The 13,596-nt window shown below is 41.8% G+C and overlaps 3 protein-coding genes across 3 annotated transcripts; all 3 read right to left on the minus strand.

The window, feature by feature from the left end:
* Positions 1-2,702: 2,702 nt before the first annotated feature.
* Positions 2,703-3,551, minus strand: LOC146663332 (gap junction delta-3 protein-like). Its single transcript, XM_085415261.1, has one exon. It carries the CDS (start codon positions 3,549-3,551, stop codon positions 2,703-2,705), a length of 849 nt encoding a protein of 282 aa, XP_085271387.1.
* A 3,600-nt stretch (positions 3,552-7,151) lies between these two features.
* On the minus strand, positions 7,152-8,018 carry LOC146663333 (gap junction delta-3 protein-like). The gene has a single exon (XM_085415262.1). The coding sequence runs from the start codon at positions 8,016-8,018 to the stop codon at positions 7,152-7,154; it is 867 nt and encodes a 288-aa protein (XP_085271388.1).
* A 3,399-nt stretch (positions 8,019-11,417) lies between these two features.
* LOC146663334 (gap junction delta-3 protein-like) lies at positions 11,418-12,284 on the minus strand. The gene has a single exon (XM_085415263.1). It carries the CDS (start codon positions 12,282-12,284, stop codon positions 11,418-11,420), a length of 867 nt encoding a protein of 288 aa, XP_085271389.1.
* Between the last annotated feature and the right edge of the window lie 1,312 nt (positions 12,285-13,596).

Below are 13,596 nucleotides of genomic sequence, written 5' to 3' on the forward strand. Positions count from 1 at the left end.
TGCCACACAGAGGTTAATAACTGTCTCCATCAAAATGGTCTAAGAAGTACAACAAATGAATAAGTGTATATTTATTAAAGTCAGTTTAATATACCTACAAAACCGGCAAATCTTGAAAAGAAAAGCGTCTGGACTTCTATAAGTTGCTTGAAGACGTTTCACCTCTCATCCAAGAAGCTTCTTCAGTTCTAAAGTCAAATGGTGGAGAGTCCCAGATTTAAGCCCTGTGGGAGTGTCCCCCCAAAGGGACATGGAGCCTCTAATGATCCTCTACCTAATCACATGAGCCAAGGTTTGAAAAAGGGTTTAGGTCACAGTCAGCCAAGATTTTGGGTGAACTCATTGTGGAACCTAGCCCCTATCATGTGATTTCCTTAGGTCAGAAGGCCCAGGATGTGAGTGGGCGTTAAGACGTCTGTCCTCTCTGTCCAAAAGATTTTGGACAGAGAAGACAGATTGTTTGAAAGAGGAGTGAAAGAAGCCATCTATGTCCACTGTGAACGCCCCTTTTTGAACAGAGGCGGTGGTTTATGACACCAACTGTCAGCCATCGGTAATCGAGTTTTGAGATCCCTTCCCAGACGCCTTGAGAAAGGGTTAGGTTCCACAATGAGTTCACCCGAAATCTTGGATGATTGTGACCTACACCCATTTTCACACCTTGGCTCATGTGATTAGGTAGAGGATCATTAGGGGCTCCATGTCCCTTTGGGGGGACACTCCCACAGGGCTTAAATCTGGGACTCTCCACCATTTGACCCAAGAACTGAAGAAGCTTCTCGGATATGTCACGATCTGAGGAGGCAGACCGTGCGGTGGTGTGTGTGGTGGACCCAGGTGCGAACACACGAGAGTAGACTGGAGTAAACTTAACTGAAAGCGAGCCTTTATTGTGGCTGATGACAAGGAGTGCAGACAAGGCAGAAACGCAGTGACAAACTAAACTATGACTAAACTGGGAAAGTAAAACTAGGAAAAACTATGAAGACACAGGAAACCATAACTATGAATACTAAGACTGGCTGTGACGACATGGAGGGTGGGAACACAGACGACGCGACACAGACTACATGAAACACAGAGACTAAATACACATGAGGGATGATCAGGGGAAGTGGCCACACATGGGAGCACAGCTGACACACATGAACCTAACGACAGGACAGGAGAAGTGAAACTGAATACGCTGACAATGAATACAGACTTTCAAAGTAAAACGGGAAACATGGAGATTAGACATGACAAGAACTAAACATAACCACGCAGACATGACGCATGAACCAGGGAGACTTAGTACAGGGGGAGATGACATAAACAACTAAGGAACAAAACTAAACTGCAATCTAGAAATTAACTAGGTGAACTAAGCTAGGTGCAAATGAATACAAAAGATACATGAAACTCAAATACTGGGTCGCTTGACCCAGGACCATGACAGGATAAGAGGTGAAATGTCTTCAAGCAACATAAAAGAAGTCCAGGCACTTTTCTTTCAAGGCTCCTTAGACTATGATGACCTGGATGACTGAGAACCTTCACGGACATGTAGTTTATAAAGTTCCTGCTGACCTGAGCATGGTGAAGGGCTGGCAGAATCCCTGTCAGTGTGACACACACAAATATGTAATTACTTTATTAAATTATTTTTGTTATATATGCATTTAAAAAAAAATTACATTTCATACTAATTAAGTGTAGGTGGTTTGAGTGTCTCAAGTCCTGCATGTTTGGTGTTTCAAGTCAGTGTATTCCACTATTATATTATGTGTCCGATTTTACAGGTCAGGAATGTGTCCAGAAGCAAATAAATATGCTTAAATGACCTCTGAAATTTACCCAATATTATTTCACACAGATGTGTAATGGATTTCACTTTTTTACTTGAACTACAAGTGTGGGTACCACTAGCAAACACTCCTGTTCCTGTAAAGTGTAAAGCTATGTGTACAGTTGCAGCGCCCCTGATTAATTTCTTCTCTTTAAGATGTTTTTATTTATTATTTTGGAAAATGTGTTAAGCTAGTCTGAAGTCATTCATTAAAAAATAAGCTATCTCTCTGTTAGCAGCTAACTTGTCAGAGAAGATACAAAGCCAGAAAACTGAGTTAGAGTTCCTGCCTCTGTCCAGCTACAAAAGGGCAATAGGTCCCAAAAAACAGCGTTAAACAAGTTTATCAAGTGTAATCCAGAAAACGTTTCCTCCTTGTTGGGGCGATCGTGGCTCAAGAGTTGGGAGTTTGCCTTGTAATCGGAAGGTTGCCGGTTCGAGCCCCGGCTTGGACAGTCTCGGTCGTTGTGACACTTCACCCGTTGCCTACTGGTGGTGGTCAGAGGGCCCGGTGGCGCCAGTGTCCGGCAGCCTCGCCTCTGTCAGTGCTCCCCAGGGTGGCTGTGGCTACAATGTAGCTTGCCATCACCAGTGTGTGAATGGGTGGATGACTGGATATGTAAAGCGCTTTGGGGTCCTTAGGGACTAGTAAAGCGCTATATAAATACAGGCCATTTATCATTTTGTTGCATTTGCTCATTTCCTGATCTTAAGCATTTCCTTGTGATATGTTCCATGGAAAAACTCCTTAACTGTGAAATTATTCATCATTTCAATTTTAAGTGAAGCAGCACGAAGGAATTAGAAATGTGTCACAAATTTATAATAGAAAGAGAGGATGCAGTGATAGCAGCATGTGTGATTCAGAGTCCTCTCACACTGTAAGCCTCGAGCCACTCACATATTTTCCTCTTGGACTCTTGGTCCTGTTCCCAGTGTTGGAGGCCTTTCGACTGGAGGTGCTTGTCACTGATTCCTTCTTCACTTGCACACTGCTTGTCTTTTCTCCTGGTTTCTCCTCTGTCTTCTCTGGCTTGTGGTTGAGGAGGTTCTCGCAGTCACAGTGGTCATCTAGTTCTAAGTGCTTTTGATTTGAGCAAAACCACTTCCTAGAGCTGTAGAGAAGCTCCACAATGCTGGAAAATGCTGATACTACCCCTACAGCAAAGTAGAAGAGGAGGAAGATTGTTTTCTCTGCAGGTCGAGAAGTGAAGCACTCCACTGTCAGGGGGCAGGGAGAACGACTACATGGAAAATGGGCCTCCACCTTGAAGCCGTAGAGGCGCCACTGGACAAATAAAAAGCCGATTTCTGCCATTATGCGGAAGATCAGAGTGATAATGTAGAGTGCCCTTAAAGTTTTTTCTTCTCTGTTCTCCCTGCTGGTCTTTTTCCTCGACGAGGAGCGGTTGGCTCTCTTGTGATGCTGATGTGTTGCATATATGAGGTAAAGCAGAGAAGGTGTAGCGATGAGGACTATATGAAACACCCAGAATCTGTACTGGGAGATGGGGAAAGCCAAGTCATAACACACCTGCTTACATCCTGGCTGGAGGGTGTTACAGGTAAATTCCTCCTGCTCGTCCTCAAACATGTCACTGGCCACGGTTTCCAAGATAACTATCCTAAACACCAGCACGAGGACGAGCCAGAAACGACCCAGCATCGGCGAGTGTGTCTGGAGGGCATCGAAGAATCCACCGATGAAGCCCCACTCACCCATGACTGCAGCACTGTCAGGTCCAGAGGTTTGTTCTCCGATCCGTCTCAGATTCGCCACCTTTGATTTAAGAATGAAACCAGAATGCTTGTTATCATAATCTCCAATCCATGACTTTCACGCAAAGTGAAACCAAATCTGGTCAAAAGTGGGCTCAGGATATTTGCGTCTTAGGTGCTGACTGAGTCCTGTGGGCTTAAACTAAAAGCCTACAATAATTCTCAATTTCTGTTGCCTTTAGTTAACACATCAGCTCAAAGAAATTGTAAGAAACTAACAAGCTAATAGTCTGGAGTCTACCGATGCAGTGTTGTCTCAAATGTAGGATTTCAAAATGTGTCTTATACTGACTGGTTGAACTACTCACCTATGATTTAGAGATGTCTGTTCTGCCAAGACAAAACAGGTTGAGCATAGATTTTCTTTTTGTATTTGTTTATTTAAGAAAGACAAAATCTTGATTAGTATTTTTAAAAAAAGTTTCCTTTACTGGACGGAAGAATATCTTTAAAGTTGTACCAACATGTTTCCTGATCACAGCATAACATGTTTTGTTAAATATAAAAATTATACATGTAGTTTCTTATTTTAGTCAACAAGAACCAGAATCAAAACTCATTTTTTGTTTTTGGTTTTAAGTTGTTAGATTAAAAATATTTCTTTTGTGACCCTGGATATGGCATTTGTCTAAATTTGATCAGAACTTAATTACTGAGTACTTAAGTAGTAGTTAATTGAAAAAAAAAACCTTTTAAGTTATATATCATCTACTTTTGAGGTATAACCAATCAGGGAAAAACAATCAACCTTCTCTGTTCCTCAGTCGTCCTCTCACGTGTCCAAACCTGTTTAAAACTCCATTCCCCTCTCTACACAAGTATGTCATCTAGACTAACGACGTTTCCACTCTTCATCCTCTTCATAGCTTCCCTCCCTTGCTTCTTGCTAATCCTCTCTCATCCTCTACATTACATCCTTAATACAGTCACAACATTCTCCAGATACTCCTTGATAATAAAACATTACTTACATGTAGATATTTCTGAGTGCTGTGTCGTCATGACACCCAGCGCATCGAATGTTGGCTGCTCCTCCCTCTACATTCAACATGAATATTACCCAGAAGCAAAATATTTAACAGGTTACATGAAACAGCCCACAATCAACCCGTGACACGACTTCCAACTTACTGTACAATTAACATAAACAAGCGGATTGCACAACACATTTCGAGAAGCTAAGAGGAAATAAGCCTAAAACAAGAGGGTTTTTTTCTTCTCTTTGATATGATGAGAATCTTTATTTTGAAACAGTGAATCAGATTTTTTTTTTTATGTCACACAGATTTCTGGTCCATTTATTCAGTAAGTCTCTGTCGTTTGAAAGCTGTAAGAACATAGTTTTGAACTTCAGATCAAACAACATGGCCGGAGCCAGAGAAGCCGTTCTCTGTCGTCAACATGGGCAGAGGGTCCTCTGTCGAGCACACAGTGGATGTTACTAATAGTCTCACATATTTTGCAGTTGGGAATCTTTGTGGTCCAGCCTGTGTGAATGCCTTCAACACCACGCATCAGCACAGTGAGGGTGATAGGAATGTTCTTGTTACAGTTATTCTTAAGCAGGTTTTCCACAGTTGAGAAAACATGGTAGGCGAAGTAAGTAGTGCAAGATATCTGCAGCTTTAGCGGCCGAATTGTCCAAGTGCAGAACACTGATTTATAGTTAGTTTCCAACAAAAGTTAAAATTAACCATACTGTCAGCAGAGGACATGACAAATACTAAATTGTTTGCCATTCAGTCACACAAACTTTATGAACACCACCTTTAGAGGGCATGTATTTTATAAAGCGCCTGTTGACCTGAACGAGGTGAAGAGCAGGAGGGCTGGCACAGTCCATTTGTGAATTCATTATACAGTATATACATGTGTTTCTGTGCATTTCACTCTGTTTGCATGCTGGTATGATTTATAAAGCCGTACAAGTCTGGTGTTTCAAGTCAGTGTGTACCACTATGGACAGCAGAGGGCAGCAGAATGCCTACTATAGGTCTGCCTTGTTTCCGTTGGTGTCATGAGATCGCTATCCTAGCAAGACTGATCAGGCTAACATCGGCATGTTTCTTCTGCTCATTATTTCTGATTTTTCTAAGGTCAGTAATGTGTCCAGAAGCACAGAAAATATCCCTGATTAGTTTCTTTTGTTTCAAATGTTGTTGTGTGTTATGCTTGTAAAATATGCTAAGCTAACCTGAGCTAATTCATAAAAATGGTTAACAAAAGTAATAGAAACCATGTGGATGAATTACATAACAAAGAAAGCAAAGACTCTGGCAAGGCTAACCAGGCAAAAGGTAGCATGTGTCCTCTCCTTTTTAATAACTTTTACAGGATCATGAGGACCATACCGTACGACAAAGTCACGTCCGCTGTTGCTAGCCGCCATTTCTGCCACTGGCCGGGGTAGCATTGTTGTTTTTTAATGATGTTTTAATCAGTCAGTAGAGAAACTTAGATATTCACAGATTATACAGAGGATATGCTACAATATGCTACAATAGTTTGAGAAATTTTGACTTCTCCTGAGTGGCAACACCTAGTACAGGAGAATACTGCAAATTCAAATAAATTCAAATTTTATTTGTCACACACACACACAACCATACACAGTATGACATGGGGGTGAAATGCTTGTAGCTGTACAATGCCCGACCATTAAATGACAGAAAGAAGTGGGCAGTGGGTATTTATAAATCCTAAAATGGAGAGAAACCTGCATCAGTATACACAGTGTATACAGTGTTAGCCTATAACTGTTTCTTACAATTTGTAAGAAGATAAAGAAGCAGGTATGTATTATACGCTGCTGTTAATGTTTTATTACTTTAGTGATATCATAGAATTGATATCTCTACGTGTTCTAATGCAGTGTTTCATTTTTGATTCCGGGCAACCGGAATATGAAGTCAGTTAATGCCCAAGCTGGATAAACCTCCAATCTACCTTTAAATGGACGGGTACCTAAAGCGACCAATGCACCAGTGAGGTCATAATCTGATTCAGGTTGTTGATTGCAACAAAATTCTGGCCCAAAACAATGATGGCCATCATCAGATATACTGCAAAATAAGAAAGAATTGAAAGCCAGTACAAGAAAATTCAGTCAGTGTGGCTCACCAGGAACTACAAGAATAATATTCATTTTCTCTAAAAGACTGCCGTGCTTATTTTTCCTATCAGTACAACCTGAATCCTCTGCTGAGTTAGAGTTTCTGCCTCTGGCAGCTACAAAAGGGACACAGTTACAAACAAAACAATCAGCATTAAACAAGTTTATCAAGCGTAGTCCAAAAAACGTTTCCTTCCTGAACTGTTTACAGCCTTTAATCATTTAAACAACAACGTCTTGCATGCATCCTTCTTATCATCAGTGTTTTCTTTGCTCATTTTCCAAACAATCCTTGTAAAGTGTCCCACTGTAAATACTGTTTAACACATCAACAGTGAAATCATTTCAAATGAAATGGAGTTAGAGATGTAGTCACAGGTTTAAAATAGAAAAGACTCTGAATCACACTTGCTGTGATTGCAGTCAGTCCTCTCACAATGTAAGCCTCGAGGCGCTCACATATTTTCCTGGTGGACTTTTGCACTTGTGACCACTGCTGTAGACCTTTCGACTGTAGCTGCTTCTCACTGATCCCTTCTTTGCTCTCGCACTGCTGGCTGTGCTTTCTGACGTCATCTTTACTGCTGCTTTCTCCTCTGTCTCCTCTTGCTTGAGGTTGTGGAGGTTCTCGCAGTCACATTGGTCATACAGATCCAATTTCTTCTGATTTGAGCAAAACCACTTCCCAGAGCTATAGAGAAGCTCCACAACGCTGGAAAATGCTGATATCACCCCTACAGCAAAGTAGAAGAGGAGGAAGACTGTTTTCTCTGCAGGTCGGGAGGTGAAGCAGTCCACCGTGTAGGGGCAGGGAAATCGGTCACATGGGAACTGGGCCTCCACCTTGAAGCCGTAGAGATACCACTGGACAAATAAGAAGCCGATTTCTGCCACTATGCGGCAGATCAGAGTGATAATGTAGAGTGTCCTTAAAGCTTTTTCTTCTCTGTTCTCCCTGCTGCTCCTTTTCTTCGATGGAGAGGGGTTGGCACTCTTGTTATGCTGGTGTGTGGCGTACACGAGGTAAAGCAGAGAAGGTGTAGCGATGAGGACTATATGAAACACCCAGAATCTGTACTGGGAGATGGGGAAAGCTAAGTCATAACACACCTGCTTACATCCTGGCTGGAGGGTGTTACAGGTAAATTCCTCCTGCTCGTCCTCAAACATGTCACTGGCCACAGTTCCCAGGATCACTATCCTAAACACCAGCATGAGGATGAGCCAGAAACGACCCAGCATCGGCGACTCGGTGTGGAGGATATCGAAGAATCCACCGATGAAGCCCCACTCACCCATGACTGCAGCACTGTCAGGTCTGTCTTCTTGGAAGTCTGGAGGCTTGTTCACCTGTTTGTCTCAGAGCAAAGGCTGCCTTTGTTTTAAAAATGAAACTAGAATTCTTGTTATAATAATCTCCAATATATGACTCACAGTGAGACTGTACCCAATAAAAGTGATCAAAGGTAGCTTATCCATCCTAAGGGTTGATTGAGTTCATACTCCAGTGGCCTGAAATAAAAAATGAAACATCACATAAGAACCTGCAAAGACAGCAACTCAAGTATCTGATTAAAGAAATAAAACAATAACAGCAGCCTTCACAGGCATCATGATCTTTGGCGTCACTGGTGTTCTCTAGCCTTTGTCTTTGTGTCTAGTATTTAGTTGGACATCCTCTGTCTCATTATCATTGATTGATTTCAGCTGTGTGTCATACCCTGGCGTTTTCCATCTCCCTCTTTATATCATGTGTCTATTTAAATCCCCAGCCTGCTTGTGTTCTTTGTTGTACTGTAGTGTTTTTCCACAGCTGTTTTGGTCCACCTTCACATGCAAAGATGAGATGGAATCAGTAAAGTTTATCTTATCATATAACACATAAAACGAAACCATCTTTCAGAGTTCAGTATAAAAACTGACCTTGGCGCCAGCAATCGTCTCGATATGGCGTTATATGAGGTTATTTGATGAGCTACTATCAGTCGTCACTGAGGGATTTTTTTTTCTTGTAATCAAAGGTTTCTGTACTCTCTTTTTTTCCTTTTTAACAGCTGTGTTCAAATCTACATGTGACTGTTATAAGACCAAACCAACATCTGCGTTATAAAAAAGCACATAGCTCTAATTGAGCCGAACAGCTTTGTGTTGATACCTGCAGCCTTCTTCTTGAATGCAGCTGGTTTCTTTGGTTGAGCCTCTTTGGTTTTACGCTGAGTTTCTCAAACTCATCACACTAGCATTCTGTGGTTCTAACACTTGTAACTTATATATATTTTTAATGGTAATTTGAAGGTTATTTTATGCTAGGCTGCCACTCAATCACACAAACCGTAAAAATAAGCGTATTTAGAGGTCATGTAGTTTGTAAAGTGCCTGGTGATCTGAGCATGGGGCATGGAAGGCTGGCACTGTCCACGCCACTGTGACCCACACAAATATGCTGTCACTTTTGTGAATTAATTATGCAGCATATGCTTGTGTTTCTGTACATTTCACTCTGTTTTTGTGCTGGTATGATTTATAACATGTCCTTCTAGTTTGGTGTTTCAAGTCGATGTGTATCACTTTGGACAGTAGAGGGCAGCAGAATGTCTGCCATGGTTCTGCCTTGTTGACATGGTTCATCATAAGATGGTCATTCTGGGAAGACTGACCAGGATTAGTGTTGATGCATTACTGACCTGTTAAAATGCATAACTGAACATTGAAGTTTACCTTATCTTATTTAAGGCTAGATTTATGATGTGCAATATATCTTGATGCATGCTTTATAATCCAGTTAAGGAGTTCCCAAAAAGCTGATCAGTGGGAGAAACGCTGGGAAGGCACCTAAAGAATGCTTCAGGCAGTCCAGGAGAGATTAACTGCTGCCTAAGCAAAAAATCTTAGTGATCCCTTATGTGTCAGGAGTATAGGAACAGCTGAGACGCATTTTCTCTAAACACTGTGGCTTTTAAACCTCAAAACATACGGCGCCAAAAATTGGTCCACCCCAAGGATCGGTTCTCCCGACACAAACAGAATAATGTAGTGTACGCTGTTAAGTAGCAGGAGGATTGCTGTGATTTATACATCAGGGAAACCGAACAATCTCTGCTCAAGGGGATGGCACAACACAGTAGAGCTACCTCACCAGGTCAGGACTCTGCAGTCTATTTACACCTACAGGCCAGTGGACACTCTTTCAATGATGAGGATGTACACATCCTGGACAGGGAGGAACGCTGGTTTGATTGAGGATTCAAGGAGTCCATGTACATGAAAAGGGAAAGACCATCTCTGAATAGAAGAGGGGGCCTAAGGGTACATCTTTCACCATCTTATAATTGTGTGATTGCAGCCATTCCCCAACTCTGTGAATGGTACTCATGGGTCTTGGATCATTGGTCTTTGATTGGTGGTTTTTGATCAATCGACATGACAATTTCCATATTAATGGTCAAGGAACTGATCTCACAGCCCATTGTTTGTCAGCGGTGCTAATTATAGTCATTATGCAAATGTACTGTTTATAAAGTCGGCAAGCCTGCAGTCAGCTGAGACTGAAGAAGTCCCTCGGATATGTGACAAAATGTTTCTCCCACCAAAAACACTACATCCAGATGAACAGAATCACCTTTTTGGGATGTGGTGTATTTAATTTTTTTTTTCTTGAGCTACTCCTGTTCTGCCACTTTTATTAAGTGTGCTACCATTGTTGGTAGAAACATTAATGTCCTTTAGCAAACACTTCCGCTCCCATACAGTGTAAATTCTGCAGTTCATAAACAGCTCTGATTGCAGTTCTTGTGCACTTGGTTAATCTCTTTATGTACATTATGTTTCTAAACTGTGCTAAGCTAGTCCGAGGTAATTTGTAAAAACAAGTGCAAGGGTTTTACTAAAACTTTGATGATTTATTCACAGTATTGAGATCAAAATCTTTATTGTTTGTATCTATTCTAGTCAGGTACATTTAAAAAAATATTCAACTACTTTCCAACGTTGAAACTTCGTCTCTGTGAATTTTTGCTTTTAACATGTTTATATTTCTGCTCATTCAACTCTTTTTTTTTTTCACCAAACATTCAGCAATTTTAAAATAAATTCAGCTCAAATGTTTTGAAGGTCAGCTTTGACCTTGGAAAGCTGACCTTTCCAAAATAAGTCCATGTGCTTATTATTTATTTTTTTATTTTTTTATTGATACTGCTGATTGATGGTGAGCAAAATAAGAAAGATTTGAGATCTAGTCAAGAAAAAAACAGCTAAATTCGGTCAGTGTGGCTCACCAGGAACTGTCAAATTAATAGAAATTTTGTCTGAAAGACTGCCGTGCTTATTTTTCCTATCAGTACAACCTGAATCCTCTGCTGAGTTAGAGTTTCTGCCTCTGGCAGCTACAAAAGGGACACAGTTACAAACAAAACAATCAGCATTAAACAAGTTTATCAAGCGTAGTCCAAAAAACGTTTCCTTCCTGAACTGTTTACAGCCTTTAATCATTTAAACAACAACGTCTTGCATGCATCCTTCTTATCATCAGTGTTTTCTTTGCTCATTTTCCAAACAATCCTTGTAAAGTGTCCCACTGTAAATACTGTTTAACACATCAACAGTGAAATCATTTCAAATGAAATGGAGTTAGAGATGTAGTCACAGGTTTAAAATAGAAAAGACTCTGAATCACACTTGCTGTGATTGCAGTCAGTCCTCTCACAATGTAAGCCTCGAGGCGCTCACATATTTTCCTGGTGGACTTTTGCACTTGTGACCACTGCTGTAGACCTTTCGACTGTAGCTGCTTCTCACTGATCCCTTCTTTGCTCTCGCACTGCTGGCTGTGCTTTCTGACGTCATCTTTACTGACGCTTTCTCCTCTGTCTCCTCTAGCTTGAGGTTGTGGAGGTTCTCGCAGTCACATTGGTCATACAGATCCAATTTCTTCTGATTTGAGCAAAACCACTTCCCAGAGCTATAGAGAAGCTCCACAATGCTGGAAAATGCTGATATCACCCCTACAGCAAAGTAGAAGAGGAGGAAGACTGTCTTCTCTGCAGGTCGGGAGGTGAAGCAGTCCACCGTGTAGGGGCAGGGAAATCGGTCACATGGGAACTGGGCCTCCACCTTGAAGCCGTAGAGATACCACTGGACAAATAAGAAGCCGATTTCTGCCACTATGCGGGAGATCAGAGTGATAATGTAGAGTGTCCTTAAAGCTTTTTCTTCTCTGTTCTCCCTGCTGCTCCTTTTCTTCGATGGAGAGGGGTTGGCACTCTTGTTATGCTGGTGTGTGGCGTACACAAGGTAAAGCAGAGAAGGTGTAGCGATGAGGACTATATGAAACACCCAGAATCTGTACTGGGAGATGGGGAAAGCTAAGTCATAACACACCTGCTTACATCCTGGCTGGAGGGTGTTACAGGTAAATTCCTCCTGCTCGTCCTCAAACATGTCACTGGCCACAGTTCCCAGGATCACTATCCTAAACACCAGCATGAGGACGAGCCAGAAACGACCCAGCATCGGCGACTCGGTCTGGAGGTCTTTAAAGAATCCACCGATGAAGTCCCACTCACCCATGACTGCAGCTCTGTCAGGCCTTTTGGAAGTCTGGAGGCTTGTTCACCTGTTTGTCTCAGAGCAAACGCTGCCTTTGTTTTAAAAATGAAACTAGAATTCTTGCTATTATAATCTCCAATATATGACTCACAGTGAGACTGTACCCAATAAAAGTGATCAAAGGTAGCTTATCCATCCTAAGGGTTGACTGAGTTCATACTCCAGCGGCCTTAAACCAAAAATAAAACATTACATAAGAACCTGCAAAGACTATCAACAATATCATTAAAGACATAAAACAATAACAGCAGCTTACGAGCCTTTAAGAAACTCTTACCCACTAACATTATAGAGTCAACTGCTCCAAATTTCTTTATATTTTAGGATATATACGTGGTTTTGACTCTTTGAAATTGACTCTGGAGGAAATATACTGATTTGGCTATGTTCCAGAGATGACAGTGATGGCAAGATAAAATGGGTTGAACATTGATTTGCCTTTCAGTTGTACCAACTTGTGGTTATATGAAATTCTCTACTTTGTTTTATTTTTCCCATCCACTGTGTTTGGTAGCATCTTTGTGTCTAGTATGTGCTTTTACTTCCTCTATCTCATCGTCATTGATTCCTTTCAGCTGTCTTGTACCGCAGTTTCCCCATGTCTCTGTGTACATCAGTGTGTCTGTTTAAACCCTCAGCCTGTTTGTGCGTTTTTGTCATGTTGTGCTATTTGTCCATAGTTTTTGTTTTTCTCCTCCACTGTCTGTGCTATTAGTTGCCTCCTGGACTTGTGCCTCACTGAAATAAAGGTTTGTTTTAGTTTATTCATTCTGTCATTTGGGTCTAACATCACACATAAACATTGCATGGGATTCACAAAGTTTATCTCTTTTTTTTTTTTTTTTCTTGTGTCCTGTTTGGATCTTTAGCCATCAGAATTGTTGTCTTAAGGCCAAGAAAGATGCCAAGTGGATCATCATGGCCTTGCCATATTGGTCCATTTGATTGACCATCCATCCATCCATTTTCATCCGCTTTGTCCGGGGCCGGGTCGCGGGGGCAGCAGCCTAAGCAAAGAGGCCCAGACCTCCCTCTCCCCAGCCACCTCCTCCAGCTTATCCGGGGGAATACCAAGGCGTTCCCAGGCCAGCCGAGAGATATAATCTCTCCAGCGTGTCCTGGGTCTGCCCCGGGGCCTCCTCCCGGTGGGACATGCCTGGAACACCTCACCCAGGAGGCGCCCAGGGGGCATCCTTGTCAGATGCCCGAACCACCTCAGCTGGCTCCTTTCGATGTGGAGCAGCAGCTGCTCTACTCTGAGCCCCTCCCGGAT

This window comes from Rhamphochromis longiceps, linkage group LG8 (assembly GCF_057381845.1).
Source record: "Rhamphochromis longiceps isolate RC_006_pf linkage group LG8, R_longiceps_female_GT1.1, whole genome shotgun sequence".
Taxonomy (NCBI): domain Eukaryota; kingdom Metazoa; phylum Chordata; class Actinopteri; order Cichliformes; family Cichlidae; genus Rhamphochromis; species Rhamphochromis longiceps.

Bases quoted from the DNA above. Each gene is read 5' to 3' on its own strand.
- LOC146663333 (XM_085415262.1), bottom strand. From the start codon at position 8,018: ATGGGTGAGTGGGGCTTCATCGGTGGATTCTTCGATATCCTCCACACC.
- LOC146663332 (XM_085415261.1), bottom strand. From the start codon at position 3,551: ATGGGTGAGTGGGGCTTCATCGGTGGATTCTTCGATGCCCTCCAGACA.
- LOC146663334 (XM_085415263.1), bottom strand. From the start codon at position 12,284: ATGGGTGAGTGGGACTTCATCGGTGGATTCTTTAAAGACCTCCAGACC.